Genomic DNA, 20,063 nt, shown 5'->3' with positions numbered 1-20,063 from the left:
AGCCCAAGACCACCTCCCAGCCACCCTTCTCTTTCACAAAGATATATATATATATATATATTGTCTTGTAGTGGATGCATGGAATAACCTTCCTGCAGAAGTGGTAGCTGCAAATACAGTGAAAGAGTTTAAGCATGCATGGGATAGGCATAAGGCTATCCTTCATATAAGATAGGGCCAGGGACTATTCATAGGATTCAGATATATTGGGCAGACTAGATGGGCCAAATGGTTCTTATCTGCCGACACATTCTATGTTTCTATGTTTGTACGGTGCGGAAGAAGGTTATTATTTGTAGGGAGTAAGGGAAGGGGAAAAAAAAACAGGGGGGGAGGGAAGATTAGTAGATGGAAGCAAGAGAGAAAGAAAGAAAAGGGGGCCTGAAGTTAGGCGTGATACAGGAAGATCAATGTAGTTGTGTAAGGGGACTAAGATTAGTGTGTAGTGAGCGTACGGTATTCATCCGAATATGTGAAGGCTAACCAGGGGGCCCAAGTATTGTAGAATTTGTCGGGGGAGTCTTTGGCCTGAAGCATAAGGTCTTCCATGTTGGCGACCCGTTGGACGCATTTAAGCCATTCTGCAATGGAGGGGGGTGTGAGGGATAGCCGATGACAGGTCATAAACATTTTGGCTGCATTAATGAGGTGAAGGATGAGAGATTTTTTATATATGGCTTGGGGTAGAGAGGTGTAGTGGAGGAGATATCGTGCCGGGGTGAAGTCAGGGGTGAAGGTGGTGATACGGGATATGTGTGAATGTACATCCTTCCAGAAAGGTTGGATGAGAGGGCACTCCCACCAGATATGCAGTAATGTCCCCTTCTGTTGAAAGCAAGGCCAGCAATTTGGGGAGAGGTCTGCAGAGATCCTGTGTAGTTTGTCAGGGGTCTTATACCATTTGGTATATATTTTGACACCATTTTCTTGGGCAGAGACATTCGTGGAACCCTTGTGGATGTGAAAGTAAACAGGGGATAATTTTTGATGTGACTAAGAAACAAAGTGTCATGGCTGCATCATGTGTGCATCCTTGGCCACTGCTTCTGCAGCCAAAGGGGGTAAAGGTTGGGAGTGGAATACGTGTGGGGTTTTTCTGCCCCCCTCCCAATTGTGAACAAGCCCTAATTTACATGCTCTGCTCAGTTCATCAGCAGAGAGAGAGAGAAAAAGCAGGGAGTGGGCACACCCCCCTTTTGTAAAGTATTTTTATGAGGCTTGTGTGAGTGTCCCATCCACATATTTTGTCAGTCACGCCTGTCACTATGGATTGCTTGCTGTCAGGAAAACTGCTGGAGGAGACTGAGTGATTACGGAGGTAATGGAGCAAGGCTGAGAGTGATACTAAGCTCAAAGGCTTATTACAGGTACACTTTATACAATGCTGCCATTAGATTATTTTAGGTTTACAAGGTGTACAACCACACGCTCATCTAAAAGGAGTAAAATTGTACCTTTTTGTTCTTTATAAGTCTACTGACGCTTCAAACACAGACAGAAAAAGAGATGGATATAAAGAAAAGAATTTTGATTATATACTGTGTGTAATATAAACACACAAAAAAAGATGGAGCATCATCAGTCAGGGTTGGGGTCTTAAATTACTTTGTGCAGCAGAAGCTATATTCTCTGCACACACACCATGGTTATATTGTACGCAATGACAAAGGTAGAATAAGAAATTGTATTCCACCAGTCTCACCGCAGTTTACCAAATCAGTTTACAGCAGTCGGAACAATAAAAGGGTTAGTGCTGACTGGCTGCCAATGGATATGGTGCTTTCATTTTTTTTTATTTTTTTATGCAGTGTTAAATAAGCAAGCTGTTTATTTCTTTTTTCATAGGATACCTAAAATAGAAATGTCAAATGTTATCAGTGGCGTAACTAGATGTTCTTTCTTCAGGGGCAAAAGCTTAGTTCAGCACCCCGCCCTCTCCCGATGGTGTCAGTAGGTTTATATTTACTATTTAATTTTATAATTATTGTTTACAATTACAATCATTAATTTTTTACAATGTTATTTTTAAAAAAAATATTATTATATTGCATCAGTGTGCCCCTCACATTATTCCCCCCGTCCTCCCTTTCATCAGTGTCCCCCATTACTTTTGAAATCCCCCTAAAATGAGTGTCCCCACTTACATTAGTGTTCCCTTACATCAATTCCCTCCATTACTTTAGAATCTCCTCTAACATCAGAGTCCCTCCTATCATTAGAATCCTCTTTTATATCAGAGTCCCACCTTATAATAATGCCCAATCTCACATTAGTATTTCACTTTATATCAGTGTCCTTCCTTACATAGTGTCCCCCCTTACTTCAGGAGCATCCCCTTCATCAACTTCCCCCTTTACATCAAAGTCCTTCCTTACTTCAGTTCCCCCCTTTATATCAATGTCCCCTCTTACATCGTTTCCGCCTTACATCAGTGTCCCCCTTTACAATAGTGCCTTCCTTGCATCAGAGTCCCCCTTACATCATTGCCCCCTCCTACTCCAGAGTAGCCCCTCACATCAATTTCCCTCTTTATATCAGGTTCACCTCTTATGTCAATTCCCCATCTTAAATCAGTGCCTCCCCTTATATCAGTTCCCCACTTGCCCCCCCTTACAATAGTCCCTTCCCTGCATGTTTAGAGCTCCACCCTTACATCAGTGCCCCCTTACATAAGAGTCTCCCCTTACATTAATGTGCCCCCCTTACATCAGAATATCCTCCCTTAAACCAACGTGCCCCCCCACATCAATGTATCCTCCTTACATCTGTGTGCCCCCAACCTATATCAGTGTGCCCCGCTTTACATCAATGTACCCCCCTTACATCAGTGTCCCTCCCTCCTTATATAAGTGTGCCCCACTCCATCTTACCTCAGTGTGCCCCCCTTTACATCATTGTACCCCCCTTACATCACTGTGCCCCACCCCCTTACATTATTGACCAACCAACAGTCTTGTACCTACATGTAAGTGATTGTAATATAATAAAATGCAGTTTTAAAGATACTGCACTATGTATATTTTCATTTTATATACATGTGGAGCAAGCCCCATTGAGTGAAAGTGTGGGGAGAAGAGCCGCTCGTGGAAAAGACACCTACTTAAAGCTGGTTACCCCGAACCAGGGGCCTATAATCTGGTGAGTGTAACCCCAAAGGGGGAACACGAGAGAGAGCACTGTGAGCTACCGCACAATGGGGGTGTGTTCCTGGACCTGCAGTCATATATAACAAGAGATTGTTTTTTGTTCTGGAGCTGCTGCCTTATTATAAAAAGACATTGCCTATTGTGTGGCACCTTCAAAGGGGCAGTGGCACCTTTGAACAACGGACTCTAAATAGGATATTGAGCACAAGTGTACCACTGTTCACCAATATTATATGGAAAGATTTGCTCCCTACCAAGGGGTCCTTTGCTGCTATAGTTCACTGTTTATTGGCATTTGCACTTTTTTGCACTTTTTGCACTTATTTGAATGGATTAGTATATGGCACCCAGTCAATTTAGTTTTTTGATGTGAATAGCATGAAAATTATATTTAATTTATTATATCTGTATGAACTATATGCTATAATTAATTGGCACATATCACAGTTAATTTATTGATAAAACAGCACAGGTTTTACATATTGATATTTTTAATTATATGTATGGTTTGAACGCCACTCAAAACAAACATACCAAGGAACTTTTATTTTTATACCACCATTCACATTTATTTATTTCACCAGGCAGCGCCACTACTCACTTGCACATCAGCACTTTTTTACTTACTAACTGGGACACCATCATTGGGTGGCTGTTCATAGTGGGGGCAGCAGCCAGATTCACACACACATAACATATAACATAGATCTATAGCGCGGGATAACCTTTTAACCACTTGCAGACCGCCCCATGCAGGTATACTGTGGCAGGGCGACTTGGCTGCGCAAAATCACGTAGATTAACTTGATGTAGTGCATGTGGGCTCAGCAGCACTCCTGCATCGCTGGAGCCATGCTCCCGCTGTGTTTAAACACAGTGGTATGCGGGCCACAGAAGGAGTGGCGGCGATTGTTGTCGGCCTCCCGCAATCGTCAGAGAAACTGACAGAAGACCCACCTGCTTATGTAAACAAAGCAGGCGAGTCTTCTGTCACACAGGCAGAGAGAGATCAGGAGTTACAGCTAAGCTGAAACCCCGATCTCTCTGTGCCTGTCACAGAGCCCTCCCCCCCACAGTCAGTAAGCACAGTTAGGCATACATTAACCCCTTTGATCACCCCCAGTGTTAAACTCCTTCCCTGCCAGTGTAATTTATACAGTAACAGTGCATATTATTTACCACTGATTACTGTATTAGTGTATTAGTGGTCCCCAAAAAGTGTCAAAAATGTCAGTTAGGGGTCCGATCTGTCTGCCGCAATGTCGCAGTCCCACTAAAAATCGCTGATCTCTGACATTACTAATAAAAACAAAAAATAAATAAAAGTCCAAAAACCTATCCCGTAGTTTGTAAACACTATAACTTTTGCGCAATACGCTTTTTACCAAAACTATGTAAAATACAAATTGGCTTAAACTGATAAAAAATGTTGATTTTTTAATTTTTTTTTATTGGGAATGTTTTATAGCAGAAATTAAAAAAATATCGTGTTTTTTTCAAAATTGTCGCTCTTTTCTTGTTTATAGCGCAAAATCTAAAAACCGCAGAGGTGATTAAATACCACCAAAAGAAAACTCTATTTGAAAAAAAGGACACTAATTGTATTTGGGTACAGCGTTGTACGACCGCACAATTTTTCATTAATGTAACGTAGTGCTGAATCGCAAAAAAATGGCCTGGTCATTAAGGGGGTAAAACCTTCCTGAGCTGAAGTGATTAACATTTACCAAATTTAACACACCTGCTCCCCATTCACACCTAAGACCTTGTAACACTAATTAGTCACATGACACTGGGGAGGGAAAATGGCCAATTGGGCCAAATTTGGATATTTTCACTTAGGGGTGTACTCATTTTTGTTGCCAGTGGTTTAGACATTAATGGCTGTGTGTTGAGTTATTTTGTGGGGACAGCAAATTTACACTGTTATACAAGCTGTACACTCACTACTTTACATTGTAGCAAAGTGTCATTTCTTTAAGTGTTGTCACATGAAAAGATATAATAAAATATTTATAAAAATGTGAAGATACTGTAGATACTGTATAAATACACACTATGTACTGTATATAAATATATATAAACATATATTATATACACAGCATGTGTGTGTGTGTGTGTGTATATATATATATATATATATATATATATATACACCGTATTTTCCGGCGTATAAGACGACTGGGCGTATAAGACGACCCCCCTAATTTTCATTTACAGGAAATACTTATACTTAGGTTACCTTGGAGATATTATACTCGGCGTATAAGATGACACCCCATTTTTGGGAGGATTTTTTTGAGGTTCAAAAGTAGTCTTATACGCCAGAAAATACAGTATATATATATATATACACACACACACACATTTATATCATGTAGCATGCTGTAATATTTTGATCTATCTGGTAAAATGCAGTAGATTTTAAAATGTAATGTATTGTTTGCAACTAACAATGTATTTCCTATTGTTTAGAAGATTCAGATCTTTGTAATTGTGTTTTGAATTATTATTAAACTGATCCATAAAGTACATTTCATTCGAATAAAATACACATTCATGTTATCATTATATTACATGCTGAGTTTGCTATATCTCTAATTCTCTGCTATGCAGCGTTAACGGTCTAATTTTCTGGAATTTGAATTTAACTGCTGTTGTCTGTATTATATTCCCCAGCATCCCCTTCAAATCTTCCAGCTGGTATACTACAAAATGGCTTTGAAGCTTTGCCTTTCAAAATTCTGTATACATATATGGGCCATTTCAATGGATTAAAGGCAAATAGGCCACAGTTTTTAAACACGTATATTTCATGTTCAGTGAATGCTGCCAGATATTCTTAACTTTATAAAGATAAAATGCCATTTGTAAAGCCTTTGTATATTTTCAAGCGCACAGCATATCTTTCCACAAATGGGGCTAGCTACCTGTGGAATTATTCTAGGTTTAAGAACACATTCTCTGAAAAGGCATGCTCAGGTCTGACAAACATTAGCCTAAGGATAAGAAAAAAAAAGTTGCCAACCTAAATTGAAGGATTTGGGCTAGTGAAGATTAGAATTCAGTAATTTCGTAATGAATACCAACACAGTAAAAATGCAAATTATGAGCTAACGTTTTTCTAAATGCAAGCAGTAGAATAAATTGTCCTTTGATGCAGTGGCTAGCTTAGCATTTTTCACTACCATATTACAAATTATGCTAAGTTTAATAGACACCATGGATGGGAGGATGTTGCTGCATTGTTGGTAGTGGAGATAGATTAGCAGTCTTTTAGGACTCACATTTTGTGTAATCTTATTTAATCAAATTGCTAAAAAGAGCTAGGGGTTACTTTAATTAGAGCCACACTGCTGAAAAGGAAAGAAAAAAAATGGAAAGGGAAAGAATGGCTATGAAAGGAAAGAAGAAAAATAAAAGGCTGTACATTTCTACAGATTACTGAACTGACCAGAATGCCTAATTGACAGTAGGAAAAGGCAGGCGCCATGGAAATTCAGTGCAACCCATCAGGCATTGTAGGGACCTCAGCAAGTGAGTATGGTGGGAGTGCTGGAGAGGGGTGATGAGTTGACAACTGCTTTGATACTATAGGGGTACAGCGATAATGTGGTGGCATTGCCTTACTACAAAGACATTCTTATACAGAGGGCATACTATGATAGAGCGGGGTACTGTGGTACTGCGGGGGGATTGTAAAACTGTGAGGGGTATTGCAGTCCTGAAGGAGAACTTTAGCACTTTGATACTGCAGGGACACTGTAAAACTGTAGAGGAACTGTGGAACTATGGGGGCAATATAATACTGTAGGGACACAGTAATACTTGGACACAGAGGAGAGACTGTGATACTGTGGGGGTTCTGTGATACTCTCTGAGAGTACTGTGATACTTCAGGGGTACAATAGTACTGCTGGGTCACGGTGATACCTCAGGGATACTGTGATACTACGTGGGTTACATAATACTGCTAGGATACTGTGATACCTCAGGGTACTGTGATAGTATGTGGGTTGTGTAATACTGCTAGTATAATGTGATACCTCAGGGTACTGTGATACTGCAGGAGTTGGCTGATACTGCTGGAGAACTGTGATACTGGAGGAATACTGTGATATGCTGGGTCAGAAGTCCATCTGGCTCAACCAATAAAGAACAAAAAAACAATAAAGAAAACAAAACCATACAATCCCATATACACAATCCTATACCCACAGTTGATCCAGAGGAAGGTGAAAAACCCCAGCAAAGCATGATCAAATTTGCTACAGCAGGGGACAAATTTCCTTCCTGATCCCCCGAGAGGCAATCAGATATTCCCTCAATCAAATTTACCTATAAATATTAGTACCAAGTTATATTATTTACACCTAGGAAAGAATCCAGGCTTTTTTTTTTAAAGCTAGCCAGAACCACCTCAGGAGGGAGTATATTCCACATTTTCACAGCTCTTTCTGTGAAGAAACCTTTCCGTATTTGGAGACAAAATCTCTTTTCCTCTAGACCTCTAGAGGTAAAGAGTGCCCCTTGTCCTCTGTGATGGCTTTAAAGTGAATATCTCAACTGTGATACTGTGGAGATACTATGATACTGCTAATACACAGTGGTGCCGTAGGAGTGACCCTACAGGGCACTGTGATACTGTGGGGTCATTGTAGTGCTGCTGAGACAATGTGAACATGCTGGAGTTTTCTGATAATGCAGGTATACTGTGATACTGCAGAGGCATTGTGATACTGCTGGGGTATTGTGACACTGTGATAGTGCAGGGGCATTGTGATACTGCTGGGGCATTGTGACACTGTGATACTGCAAGGGCATTGTGATACTGCTGGGGCATTATGACACTCTGAATCTGTTGGGGCAATTGTGATACTGCAGAGAGGTTAATACTGTGAGGGTACTGCGGTACTGCTGATACTGGCAGGGTATTGTAATACCATAAAAGCACTGTGCTACTGCGGGAACACTGTGGTATTGTGGGGGCATTTTGATACTGTGAGGCATTGTTATAGTGAAGGTACTGAAAAAACTACTCGAATTCTGAGACAACTGCTGGGCCCCTGCAACAATTTGAGAGCTTTTCTAGTAATAACAACCGATGCGGCTAAGCAACCGCTTGGCTGTTATTACATGGAGCGGGAGGGGACACCCCCCTCCCACCACCTTCTGCTGGATTCGGCTTTTATCTGGTCTCCGATGTAAAAACCTAGAATCAACGTCACAACATTATTTCTGAGTTTACTCGCCTACCAGCAGCGCCAATTTTAAAACAATGACAGTATTCAACAATGCAGATCTTGGCATTTTGAATACTTTTAAGTGCAGTAGAGAGGTCTGGGGTCTTTTAAATCCCAGGTCCCTCCATAAAGAGTACCTGTCACTGCCTTTTACTGTCACAAGGGATGACTACATTCCTTGTGACAGCAATAAGACCCCTTTCACGCTCGTGCAACCTGAAAGTCGCGCAATTTTTTGCCTCAATTTTGATGCAATTTTACATGACTTTGACTGGACTTGAAGCAAAGCCTGTGTTACCTAGAGGTCTATGGACCTCAAGTTGCATCAAAGTCGGACCAAAGTAGTGCAGGGACTATTTTGAAGTCACTGTGACTTGAATTCGCACAGATACGGTACTCATTGGAAATCATGGGGTATGACTTGTCATGCGACTTTGCAGTCCCAAGACGCAGAAAAATCACACAAGTGTGAAAGGGGCTTAAAAGGGATCAGACATTTTTTTTAAAGGGGCAGTGTAAAAATTAAATAAATCAATAAAATGAAAAAGAACTTGTGAACAACAAATGCCAGAAAAAGGCCTTTAACCACTTGCCGACTGCCTAACGCCGATCTACGTCGGCAGTCAGCCCCTCACAGGCAAAGTGACGTAGGGCTACGTCACTAGCCTGGGAGGGTCTAGGGAGCGAGCGCACGCCCCCGGAGGCGTGCTCCCGCTCCCGCGTGGTCACGGACCCCCCCGCGCGTGTGACCAGCGGACCCGATGTCCGCCGGTCACTCGGCGATCGGCGGGGGAGAGGGAGAATGTCAGGCAGCTTGTGTAAACAAGCTGCCTGTCATTCTCCTCGCTGTAAAGACACTGATCAAACGGATCTAGTATGTAGATCCGTTGATCAGTGTCCTTACAGCTCAAGCCACAGCCAATCACAGTAGAAAGCACGCCCCTAGGGATACACACAGCCCCTCCCTCCCAAATAAAGTTAACCCCTTCACAACCAGTGTATTTTTACAGTAACAGTGCATATGTATAGCACTGATTACTGTAGAAATGTCACTGGTAACCCCAAAAGTGTCACAAATGTCAGTCAAGGGTCCGATCTGTCCGCCCCAATGTCGCAGTACCGCAAAAAAATCACAGATCGCCGCCATTACGCGTTAAAAAAAAAACAACAAAAATGACAAAAATCTTTCCCTTTGTTAGTAAACGCGATAACTTTTGCGCAAACCAATCAAAATACGCTTTTTGCGATTTTTTTTACCAAACATATGTAGCATAAAACAAATTGGCCGAAAATTTTAAAAAATTTTGATTTTTACTTTTTTTTTGGGGGGAATTTCATATAAACAAATGTGAAAAATATTGTTATTTTTGCAAAATTGACGCTCTTTTTTTGTTTATAGCGCGTGATCAAAAAATCGCACAGGTGATCAAATACCACCAAAAGAAAGCTCTGTTTATGGGAAAAAAAGGACGTCAAATTCGTTTAGGTACAGCGTCGCACGACCACGCAATTGTCCGTTAAAGTCACGCAGTGCCGAATCGCAAAATACCCCCTGGTCAGGAAGGGGGTAAAATCTTCCGGGGCTTAAGTGGTTAAGTGGTTAATGTACTTTATTAATAGGTAGCGCTGTACTAGTTTTTGGTTTATTGACTTCTATAGTGCTGTCAGTTTACGCAGCGCTTCACATATATATTGTACATTTACGTCAGTCCCTGCTCTCAAGGGGCTTAAAATCTTAGGTCTCTAACTCAAATTCATACATACACATGCTAGGGCCAATTCAGACCGGATCCAATTAGCTTACCAGCATGTCTGTGGAGTGTAGGAGGAAACCAGAGTAACCAGAAGAAACCCATGCAGGCACAGGGAGAATATGCAAACTCCAAGTAGGTAGTATCGTGGTTGGGATTCACGTCAGTGACCCTAGCGCTGCTAGTCAATGTGCTAACCACTTAGCCAATGTGCTGTCCTGCTGTTTTTTTTAATTTTTTTGTTTTCTTCCAGAGTGCCCTTCTTGGTCATCTAGCTGCAGCTCCTAGTTTTACCTATGTTTAACACTCTTTTTGTAGGGCTATCCTACACAAAACCTTTTAATACCGTTGGTACATATCATTTATATTGTCATTTACCAATCATTTTCCAAAATTGTCATCCCTTATTTCTGATTTTATATTTTCAGTTTTTTACCCATCAATCTTTTTGGTAAATTCGTTACAATTGCCATCCACCACCCTATGCCTGGTTGGTAAATTAGTTACAATTACCACCCACCATCCAATGCCTGGTTTATCAGACTAATCCTGAGTGCTGAAGTTTGTCTGGCAAGCTACTCTTGACAAGCTCATTCATTTACATATTTATTCCTTGCGAACTTTCATTCTCATCTAGATGACTATCAAGCCAGGGGGCAAGTGATATGAAAATGGAAAAAAGGGAAGAACTTTACCTTTACAAACTTTGCACAAGTGAGAAAAAGGGGATCCCCGATAATCAAATTTATTACAAAAAACTGTGGAATGCTCTGGCGTACTACAGCTGAACTTTTTTCTATGTATGTATTTTTAAGCCTAATTTTCTGTTTTCACCTGAATGTTGTTTAAAAACCTAAGGTAGGTGTGATATTGTGCCTAAGTACTACAGAACATACCTGTCAAATTATACTATAAAAATTATGGACTTAACTCTTTTGCCTTTTTGTCCCACAGCCACCAATAAGATCACGGCATGCACTAGAAAGAAACCATTCCCCAATAAAAGCTTGAATCCAATTGGCCGCTGTGGGGTACAGTCTAAAGATAACAAGGCTAACCTATAATATCTTTCTTTACTGTTTTAATAGACATTAGAATGCTCCCTACAGTGACAAAGAAAGCTAGCTAATATACAACAAGTAAATCACACTCTCTGTTTCTGCCGTACTGCAGGTGCAAGAAAAAAAGCAATGGTAATTGATGCACACTCTTACACATCATAAAGTTTTTTTTAACAGATAATATAGAAGGTGTCTATCCTCCGGTAAGTACTGTTAACTCAAAAAATGAGGGTCTTAGGACAGAAAACAAAATAAAAGGATATGCCAGTGTATACAGTCTCTGATTGATACAGAGGAAGTATTTCCCCTACAACTACAGAAATAAATTAAGTATATAAATACAGTCTACATCTAAGTCTACTTTTTCAGCCAATTGTTACTCTATGGCATTATAAATATCCACAAATTTGAGAGGATATCTGCTGTTGTCAATCACAATCTATTACTGTAAAGCTAAACCATATCCAGCGTTAACCATGAAAGTTTATATAGTTGTTCAATTGGTCAGTCCACCCAAAAGTAATGTTTCTGTTTCAGGCTTTTTCACTTATTGAATGCTTATTTTTCTTGTCACAGCTTATGGGTCTTTTGTTCCCATTTATGAGGTTTGGGGGTCCATGCCCATCCTGGTGAGTTCTTACTCTTTACGTTGCATTTCCATAATTTTAAATAAAAGTTCAAAAGGCATAGTGAGACCTCCTATTAATGCCTGTGATAGGTATGCAGAGTGCAAAAATCGAATCACTGGAGTCTCTGAGATACAGCACAAGGTGGTTTAATAAACATTTACCAAAGGATAAAAACATCCACTTTGAGTGGACTGACCTTGTAATACCTTCACAGCAGCCAACAGTCACATTACATACATTTACTACAATTGAATAGCAGCAGATTACATTTCTTACCCGGCTGATGTCCATTCCTGAGTCACAGCTTAATGGCTGAGTTGAGGTTAAACCATTTAGTCCTATAACTGTTGAAATGATGCCTCTATCATCAATCTTCCGGATCATGGTACCATCAACAAAATAAATAAACCCACGTGCATCAACAGTTATACCTGGAGATGATGAAAATCACAATCTCTCATCAATGTATTGAATTTACTGTCACAAGGCATAGTGGTCAGTAAGAATAGTTTACAATATTATGGCATCATTACAGAGACAGAGAACAGCCTAGCTTTTGTCTACAAAACTGCTGATCCATCATGTGTATACAAGGTCTTGAAATATTGCTTATGCTGCCTTGGAAATGTTCAGTTAAGTGTTCACGATAGGAAAATACCAAAAAATATTACCAAGCTGTTTCTTAAAACTTTTCAATAAAATACATTTTTTAAAATATAGATCAATGTAACATACAGTATATACAGAAGGTCCACCCATCCTACTTATTGGCAGGTAAATTAGTGGAACAAGTTAAAGTGGAGCTCCAAGCTCCTGCAGAAAAAAATAAAAGTCAGCAGCTACAAATACTGTAGCTGCTGACTTTTAATATTAGGACACTTAGCTGTTCAGAAATCCAACGTGTCTTTACCCGAGCTGATTTTTCAGTCGGCTATCGGGTGCTGCCACCGCCATCTCCACTAAGGGAAACTGGCTTAGTGTACAATAAATGGGCAATTGTGGGACTTTAAGTGAGACACTGGCGAGCACTGCTCAGTGTCTCCATCCCTGTATATAGTCAATTGAAAAGCAAGGGGGATAAATGAAGGTGTGTTTTCCACACACCTTCATTTATCCCCCTTGCTTTTCAATTAACTGTCTTAGTGTAGCCTTGAAGCTTCACAGTTGGTCCCCTACTATGCATGTGTGCGCTCTGTGAATGGACTGGCTGGGGGTGGAAGAAGGAGGGGGGCTGAACTTCCACCTGAGTTTGCCACAAAGGAATCGGCTATCGGGTTCTGCTGTCACCATCTCCACTATGGGAAACCAACAGTGCAGCCTTGCGGCTTCACAGCTGGTCCCCTACTGCAGTGGTCCTCAACCCTGGTCCTCAGGGCCCACTAACAGGCCAGGTTTGCAAGATAACTGAAATACATCCCAGGTGATATAATTTGCTGCTCAGTGATTGCAGTACTCTAGTCTGCATCTCCCCAAGGTAATAATTAAAATCTGGCCTGTTAGTGGGCCCTGAGGACAGGAGCTGAGGATCACTGCCCTACTGCACATGAATGAAGCACACCGCATTTTGTGAATGGGCTGGCTGCGGGGGCAGGAGGAGGGGGGCCAAACTTCAGGCTGAGTTTGCGGCAGTACCCGCTCCCCCCTCCCCCCAAAAGGTGCCACATTTGGCCGTGGAGGGGGAAAGGAGGCAGACAAGCAGAGCTTCCCCTTTGGGTGGAGCTCCGCTTTAACTTTACAAAGTGAAACAAAGTAAAAAAATAATTTTTAAAAGAATACCCAATTGTGTGCCAAAAAACAAAATCAACAAAAAAAGAGTATTATTAGTTAGAAATTCAGTTTGCAAAGTGCATATGTTCTGTTCCTCTAGTAAATTAACTCCAATGTGTTTGAGCTCTGAGTATTACTTAGCAATGGTGAAAGCAAATAGAAGGAAAAAAGGCCTAAAGACCAACAAGTATAAATGAAAAGACTTATCCTCACCAATTTTTTTTAATATTGGCTTATTAGAAGTCTAATTTTTAGTCATGTTCATGTATTACTAAATAACAAAGCTCAATAATAGCTAATATAAAGTAATAAACTAAAGGATATGTTAACCTTTAGCCCATGAATTCCATATAGAATAAGGTCAGTGAATATTCTGAGCTAGAGACATTTACAGTAATTATTCTTTATGGCCCACCAAGTACATGTCTGTGATTTCACGAGCTGTTGGGAACAGCTAAAGATAAAAACCCTGTGCTTGGTCTGGGCAATGTATATTTCAGTTTTTGTCATGGGGCAGAATCTAGATATGGGAGTTGAAGGTGCACCTACCCCTTAAAATGGATAAAATATACTGTATGTCTACCACAAAAAATCTCTTTCAATACTTTCAATAATATAATTTGCTAAGAGGGGTCTCTACATTCTTAGGAGCAGTACCTACTTGATGTGCAAGCTACAAAAGTCATATATTGCCTTGCTTCTAATTCATTAAACCGTATTTGTTTCTCAGCTTCAATTAGGTTACAAAATGTTCTCTATTATTGAAAAACGTACTTTTCCACTTAGTAAAGTTAATAATGAACGTGTCTGCCACAGCAGAAGCTTTGTCCTCATATTGCTTTCAGAAGGTGAGATCCTATTTACAGAGGGTGATGTGGAGACAAGCACTGAGGGTGTGTTACCAAGGTTCACCAAAAAGAACACACTATTCTCTGATACAAAGGATATGGACACTTACATTGAATTTTTGAAATGCAATAACTATGATTGTACAAAATGTTATTTTATTTATCGTTCACCAGTTTGCATGGTGCAGTTCTCTCAGAGAGAATAGTTACCGTGACTCCGGTTACGCTCCTGGTGTGTCCCACTGAGGACTTTATGTTGCACTTTATGTTCTAAAGATGCAACAGGAATTTAGAGCACATCACTTTTTAAGTGAACAAAATTCAAAATTTGAGGTAGCTGTAATAGGAACCGTGAGAATGGTCACCAGGACAAATAGAGGGGTCAATCTCCTCAGTGGGGACATAGATAAAGAAAAACATACAGAGTCTAACTCTTTCACTGTTGTATTGAAAACAAACAAAAAAAAAAATGCCTTTATGACACTTTAACCACTTGCTGACCGCTCACATTGAGCGTACTGCGGCAAAGTCGCTTGTTATCGTCCAGCGACGTAGGTCTACGTCGCTGGACTCCTCCCCTCGTGGGCGGCGCGCGCGCCGCCGCCGGAGGCTCGCTCCCGCTGTATTCAGACACAGCGGGAGTCGGGGCAGGGGAGGAGAGGCGGTGATCACCGCCGCTCTTCCCCGATCGTCGGGGATCGAGTGAGGAGATCCGCCCGCTTGTGTAAACAAAGCGGGCGGATCTCCTAAGTGACAGACAGGGACAGATTACAGGATTCAGCATAGCTGAACATGCGATCTGTCCCTGTATCATACAGTTTCCTCCCCCCACACACGTCAGTAAGCACCAGGCATACATTAACCCCTTGATCACCAATAAAGTTAACCCCTTCCCTGCCAGTGTCATTTTTACAGTAACAGTGCATATTTATAGCACTGATTACTGTAGTAATGTCACTGGTACCCCCAAAAGTGTCAAAAATGTCAGTTAGGGGTCCGATCTGTCCGCTGCAATGTCGCAGTCCCGCAAAAAAAAATCGCAGATCGCCGCCATTACTAGTTAAAAACAAAAACAATAAAAATGACATAAATTTCCCGTAGTTAGTAGCTGCGATAACTTTTGCGCAAACCAATCAAAATACGCTTATTGCGATTTTTTTTTTTACCAAACATATGTAGCAAAAAACAAATTGGCCTAAAATGTAAAAAAATGTAGATTTTTACATTTTTGGGGGGGGGGGGATTTCATATAAAAAAAATTGAAAAATATTGTTTTTTTTTCAAAATTGTCGCTCTTTTTTTGTTTATAGCACAAAAAATAAAAATCGCACAGGTGATCAAATACCACCAAAGAAAGCTCTATTTACGGGGAAAAAAAGAACATACATTTAATTTGGGTACAGTGTCGCCTGACTGCGCAATTGTCCATTAAAATAACGCAGTTCCGAATCTTAAAAAAATGGCCTGGTCAGGAATGGGGTAAAATCTTCCGGTCTTAAAGCAGTTAAAAATACGCTCATTGAGAATTTTTTTGTCAAAGACATGTAGCTAAATACATTTTGGCCTAAATATATGACAAAAAATTTAATATATTGGATATTTTTTAACTGTCAAAGTAGAAAAATATTGTTATTTTTTCAAAATTGTCGTTTTTTTTATTAATATCGCAAAAAAAGAAAAGTGCAGAGGTGATCAAATACCACCAAAAGAAAGCTCTGTTTGTGGGAAAAAAAGGACGTAAATTTTGTTTGGGTACGGCGTTGCATGACCGCGCAATTGTCAGTTAAAGTCGCACAGTGCCGAATCGCAAAAAGTGGCCTGGACGTAAAGCAGGAAAATCCTCCGGTAGTAAAGTGGTTAAATAAAATCTGTTGTTCTCATAAATATGTAGATTGACATTTCTAAAGAGTCTTTGTGAAAATGCTAGATGCCTTACTCTCACTCTCCTACAGTGTCTTTTTTTTTTTTTTTTTGGGGGGGGTGATAATCAATCGACTTTTTTCAGTTTAGTTTCAGCCAGGCAAGGTACTACCTTAGTCAAAATGTAATGCACAGAAAAAGGGTGCAAAAAATGAGTGATTCTCTGCAGTTGTGTTAAATGTATTGATAAAACGGAGCTCTAAGGGGTGTGACATTGTCAGCCTGGGCTCCCAGGAAGTAAGTTGGAGGACGCCGATAGTCATTTCATCTGAAAGAGAAGAAGCGCTGGACGCTGGAATCATACTGTATGTCTGCTAACATGTTGAATATTACAGAAATAGCTTAATATTTTCTTTTTTAACCACTTCTGGACTGGTAAGTTCTCCCCCTTAATGACCAGGCCATTTTTTGTGATACGGCACTGCGTTACTTTAACTGACAATTGCGCGATCGTACCCTAATAAAATTGATGTCCTTTTTTTCCCCACAAATAGAGCTTTCTTTTGGTGGTACTTGATCACCTATGCAATTTTTATTTTTTGCACTATAAACAAAAAAGGACAATTCTGAAAAAAAAAAATATTTTTTACTTTCTGCTATATAACATTCCCAATAAAAAAAAAATAAAAAATCTAATGTTTCATCATTTTAGGCCAATTTGTATTCTGCTACATATTTTTGGTTTGCATTAAAGTTATTGTGTCTACAAACTAGGGGACAGATTTATGTCAGTTGTATTTATTTATTTTTACTAGTTATGGCGGCGATCAGTGATTTTTTAGCGAGACTGTGACATTGTGGCGGACAGATCGGACACCTAACTGACATTTTTGACACTTTTGGGGGGGGGGGGCCAGTGACATTATTACAGTAATTAGTGCTAAAAATATGCACTGTTACTGTAGTAATGACACTGGCATGGAAGGGGTTAACACCAGGGGCGATCAAAGGGTTAAATGTGTCCCTATGGGGTGCTTTCTAACTGTGAGGGGGGTGTATTTACTGAATGAACGCCCTGAGTTCATTACTGACAGAACAGTGGTCTGCTGTGTTTACAAAGGCAGACCGCTGTTCTGCCTCTATGGGGAGTGATCGCGGTGCCCAGCGGCAATCGCGGTTGCTGGACCCGCTGATTGGCTCCCCCTGTGGTGAATTGGTGCGCACCCACTCGCGGTCCCGCAAAGCGACGTACGGTTACGTAGTTTCACAGGATAGAGCCGACCTGCTGCAGTATATGTACTGCTGGCGGTCGGCAGGGGGTTAAAGCTGCAAGACACCATACTAAAAATTGTGTTTTAAGCATTTACTGAGGGTGTTGGGAATGAGTTTACTCTCAGTAAACGCTAATAATCCTTTCAAATGTGTTAAATGTTTAATGTTCTAGACACTTCTAATACAGGTATGACCAGGCAGGTACTATAACTGCGTTTGCTTAGTTTCAGAAATGATTAATTTCTTATTTTTTATACAAGGTTAAAAAGTTTTGTAATGTGACCATGCATCTCTTTTTCTTGATACAGGGTGGTAGGGTTACAGGACACTGTGCAGACACATAGTGTGCCTGTAATTCATAGTATGTTCAGCCTGAGGCAAGATACAAGCTGTGTTTGAGCAGAGGGAGTGTTCAAGGGGCAGGCTATGGTGGGGAGGCGGTGTGTGCCAGAGGCGGGCTGTGATTGGTGGGAAAGATGGTTGGTGCGATGGCTGAATAAACTACCCAATACAGGCATGCTGTGTGTCAGCACTGTATGGCCCACCAAGGGATAACAAGTGACCATGCAAGCACAGATCAGCTTTTGTGCTTTATATGGTCAGAGCGATGAGGAAAAGTGACTGGCAGGATCAACCAGGTACTTCAGATGGAAAAAGTACATGAAAATGATAAAGATTAAGATTTTAAAAATACACTTATGTGAACACACACACATTGAAAAAAAAATATTTAGGGTAACATACACTTTCTATTAATTTTAGGTGCAAAAACTGTAAGAAAAGCAAAAATGTAATTCTCTAAAAACAGACATGCCGATTTTTAGAAATATTAATGTACCAAGCATAGCCTTCAATTAGATGCAGCACATGCTTAGTGACAGGTTTGTTCCCTTCTCCATAGTGATGGAAACAATCAGCAACTGATCACACTAAGCATATCTATCATTCTGAGAAAAGTCTGGCCAAGAAGACAAGTGCTTCTGACACTTGAAAGCAAGCATTATAACTCTTCTGGTGTTAGTCAGTACAGGACTGATTATCATAAGCACCTCTCAAACCCGTCACATTGCTTGCATTTATTAAGCCACCCTTATGCTTACGTCTAGACCATTTCAGTGAAAAAAAAAAAAAAAACAGCAAGAAAGCTGACATCAAGAGGTAAATAAAATGCTAAAATGCTTACACACAACCATTTCTAGATGTTTTCCTCTAAAACTACATTTCTACTTAATGGAAATATTATTTAATACTAACTTGCATTGGGTTGGGGGGTTGAGCTCCTATTCATTTTACCTCACTTGGTTCTGCGTTTAGAGATGGGAAGAGTGAGTAGGTTTCTGCTCCATTACAGAACATCAGATAAAGTTAGCTATCAATAAAAACTTTGCAGAAAAGTCTGTCCCAGCATACACACCAATGCACTTTATACTATGGTGAATCAATACCTAATGTTCTTAAAGAGATACAGTACTGTCACCAACCTGCACCAAAAGGCATTCGACTGAGTTAATTGGGGATATATGTCACAAGTACTTCAGAAATGTATTTTTTATTTGCTATTCTAGCACTATACTCCATTCCTGTAGCCCAGGTGTACACAGCAAGTTTACAATCCAAACCATTTGCCATATCCAACGGCACAGGACAGGATTGCCCACTCTCCCCGTCGATCTTTAACCTAATGATAGAACCCCTGGCAGAGAGGATCCAAACCCACCCGTCAATAACAGGCTTCCTATTTAGGAAAAGACCACATTTTATTATTCTCTTTGCAGATGACATTATCCTAATGCTAACAAACCCCCAAACTTCACTCCCACAAACTCATGACATCCTAACTGAATTCAGTGAGATATATTATTACAAGGTTAAGCATTCCAAGTCCCTAGTGATGGATCTAAATATCCCCCAACCAATTACAACCAAACTGAAAGAGGACTTGCTGTACACTTGGGCTGAATCAACCATGTCATACCTTTGACATAACAATCACCATTTTCTTTTGCTACCCTAGAGGAAGCCAACAACAAACCTCTAATAGCCAAAATTGAGGCAGATTTGAAAAAGCTAGCCCAAATAGAGATGTCTTGGGTGGATATGACGCTGAGCATGTGCACTCAACTTCTTTGGTCGACCATGGCGAGGCCTGTTCTGAGTGGAACCTGTCCGGTTAAAGCACTGTATGGTCTTGGCCACCGTGCTGAAGCTAAGTTTCAGGGTCTTGGCAATCTTCTTATAGCCTAGGACGTCTTTATGTAGAGCAACAATTCTTTTTTTCAGATCCTCAGAGAGTTCTTTGCCATGAGGTGCCCTGTTGAACTTCCAGTGACCAGTATGAGGGAGAGTGGTAACTCCAAATTTAACACACCTGCTCCCTATTCACACCTTAGACCTTGCAACACTAACGAGTCACATGACACCCGGGAGGAAAAATGGCTAATTGGGCCAATTTGAACATTTTCACTTAGGGGTGTACTCACTTTTGT

The 20,063-nt window shown here is 40.5% G+C and overlaps 1 protein-coding gene across 4 annotated transcripts in view; it reads right to left on the bottom strand.

The window, feature by feature from the left end:
- Positions 1-20,063, bottom strand: part of TENM1 (teneurin transmembrane protein 1) — a 1,047,296-nt gene that overhangs the window by 151,399 nt on the left and 875,834 nt on the right. For all 4 annotated transcript variants that reach the window (XM_082262885.1, XM_082262886.1, XM_082262887.1 and 1 more), the window contains one exon: positions 12,107-12,261. In XM_082262885.1, the coding sequence (XP_082119011.1) occupies positions 12,107-12,261 (155 nt within the window). The remainder of the gene's footprint in view (positions 1-12,106; positions 12,262-20,063) is intronic.

Source organism: Pelophylax lessonae (genome assembly GCF_965119305.1).
Source record: "Pelophylax lessonae genome assembly, chromosome: 7".
Lineage (NCBI taxonomy): Eukaryota > Metazoa > Chordata > Amphibia > Anura > Ranidae > Pelophylax > Pelophylax lessonae.
The sequence above is the reverse complement of the archived record's forward strand: the minus strand, read 5'-3'. Positions and strand labels throughout refer to the sequence as shown.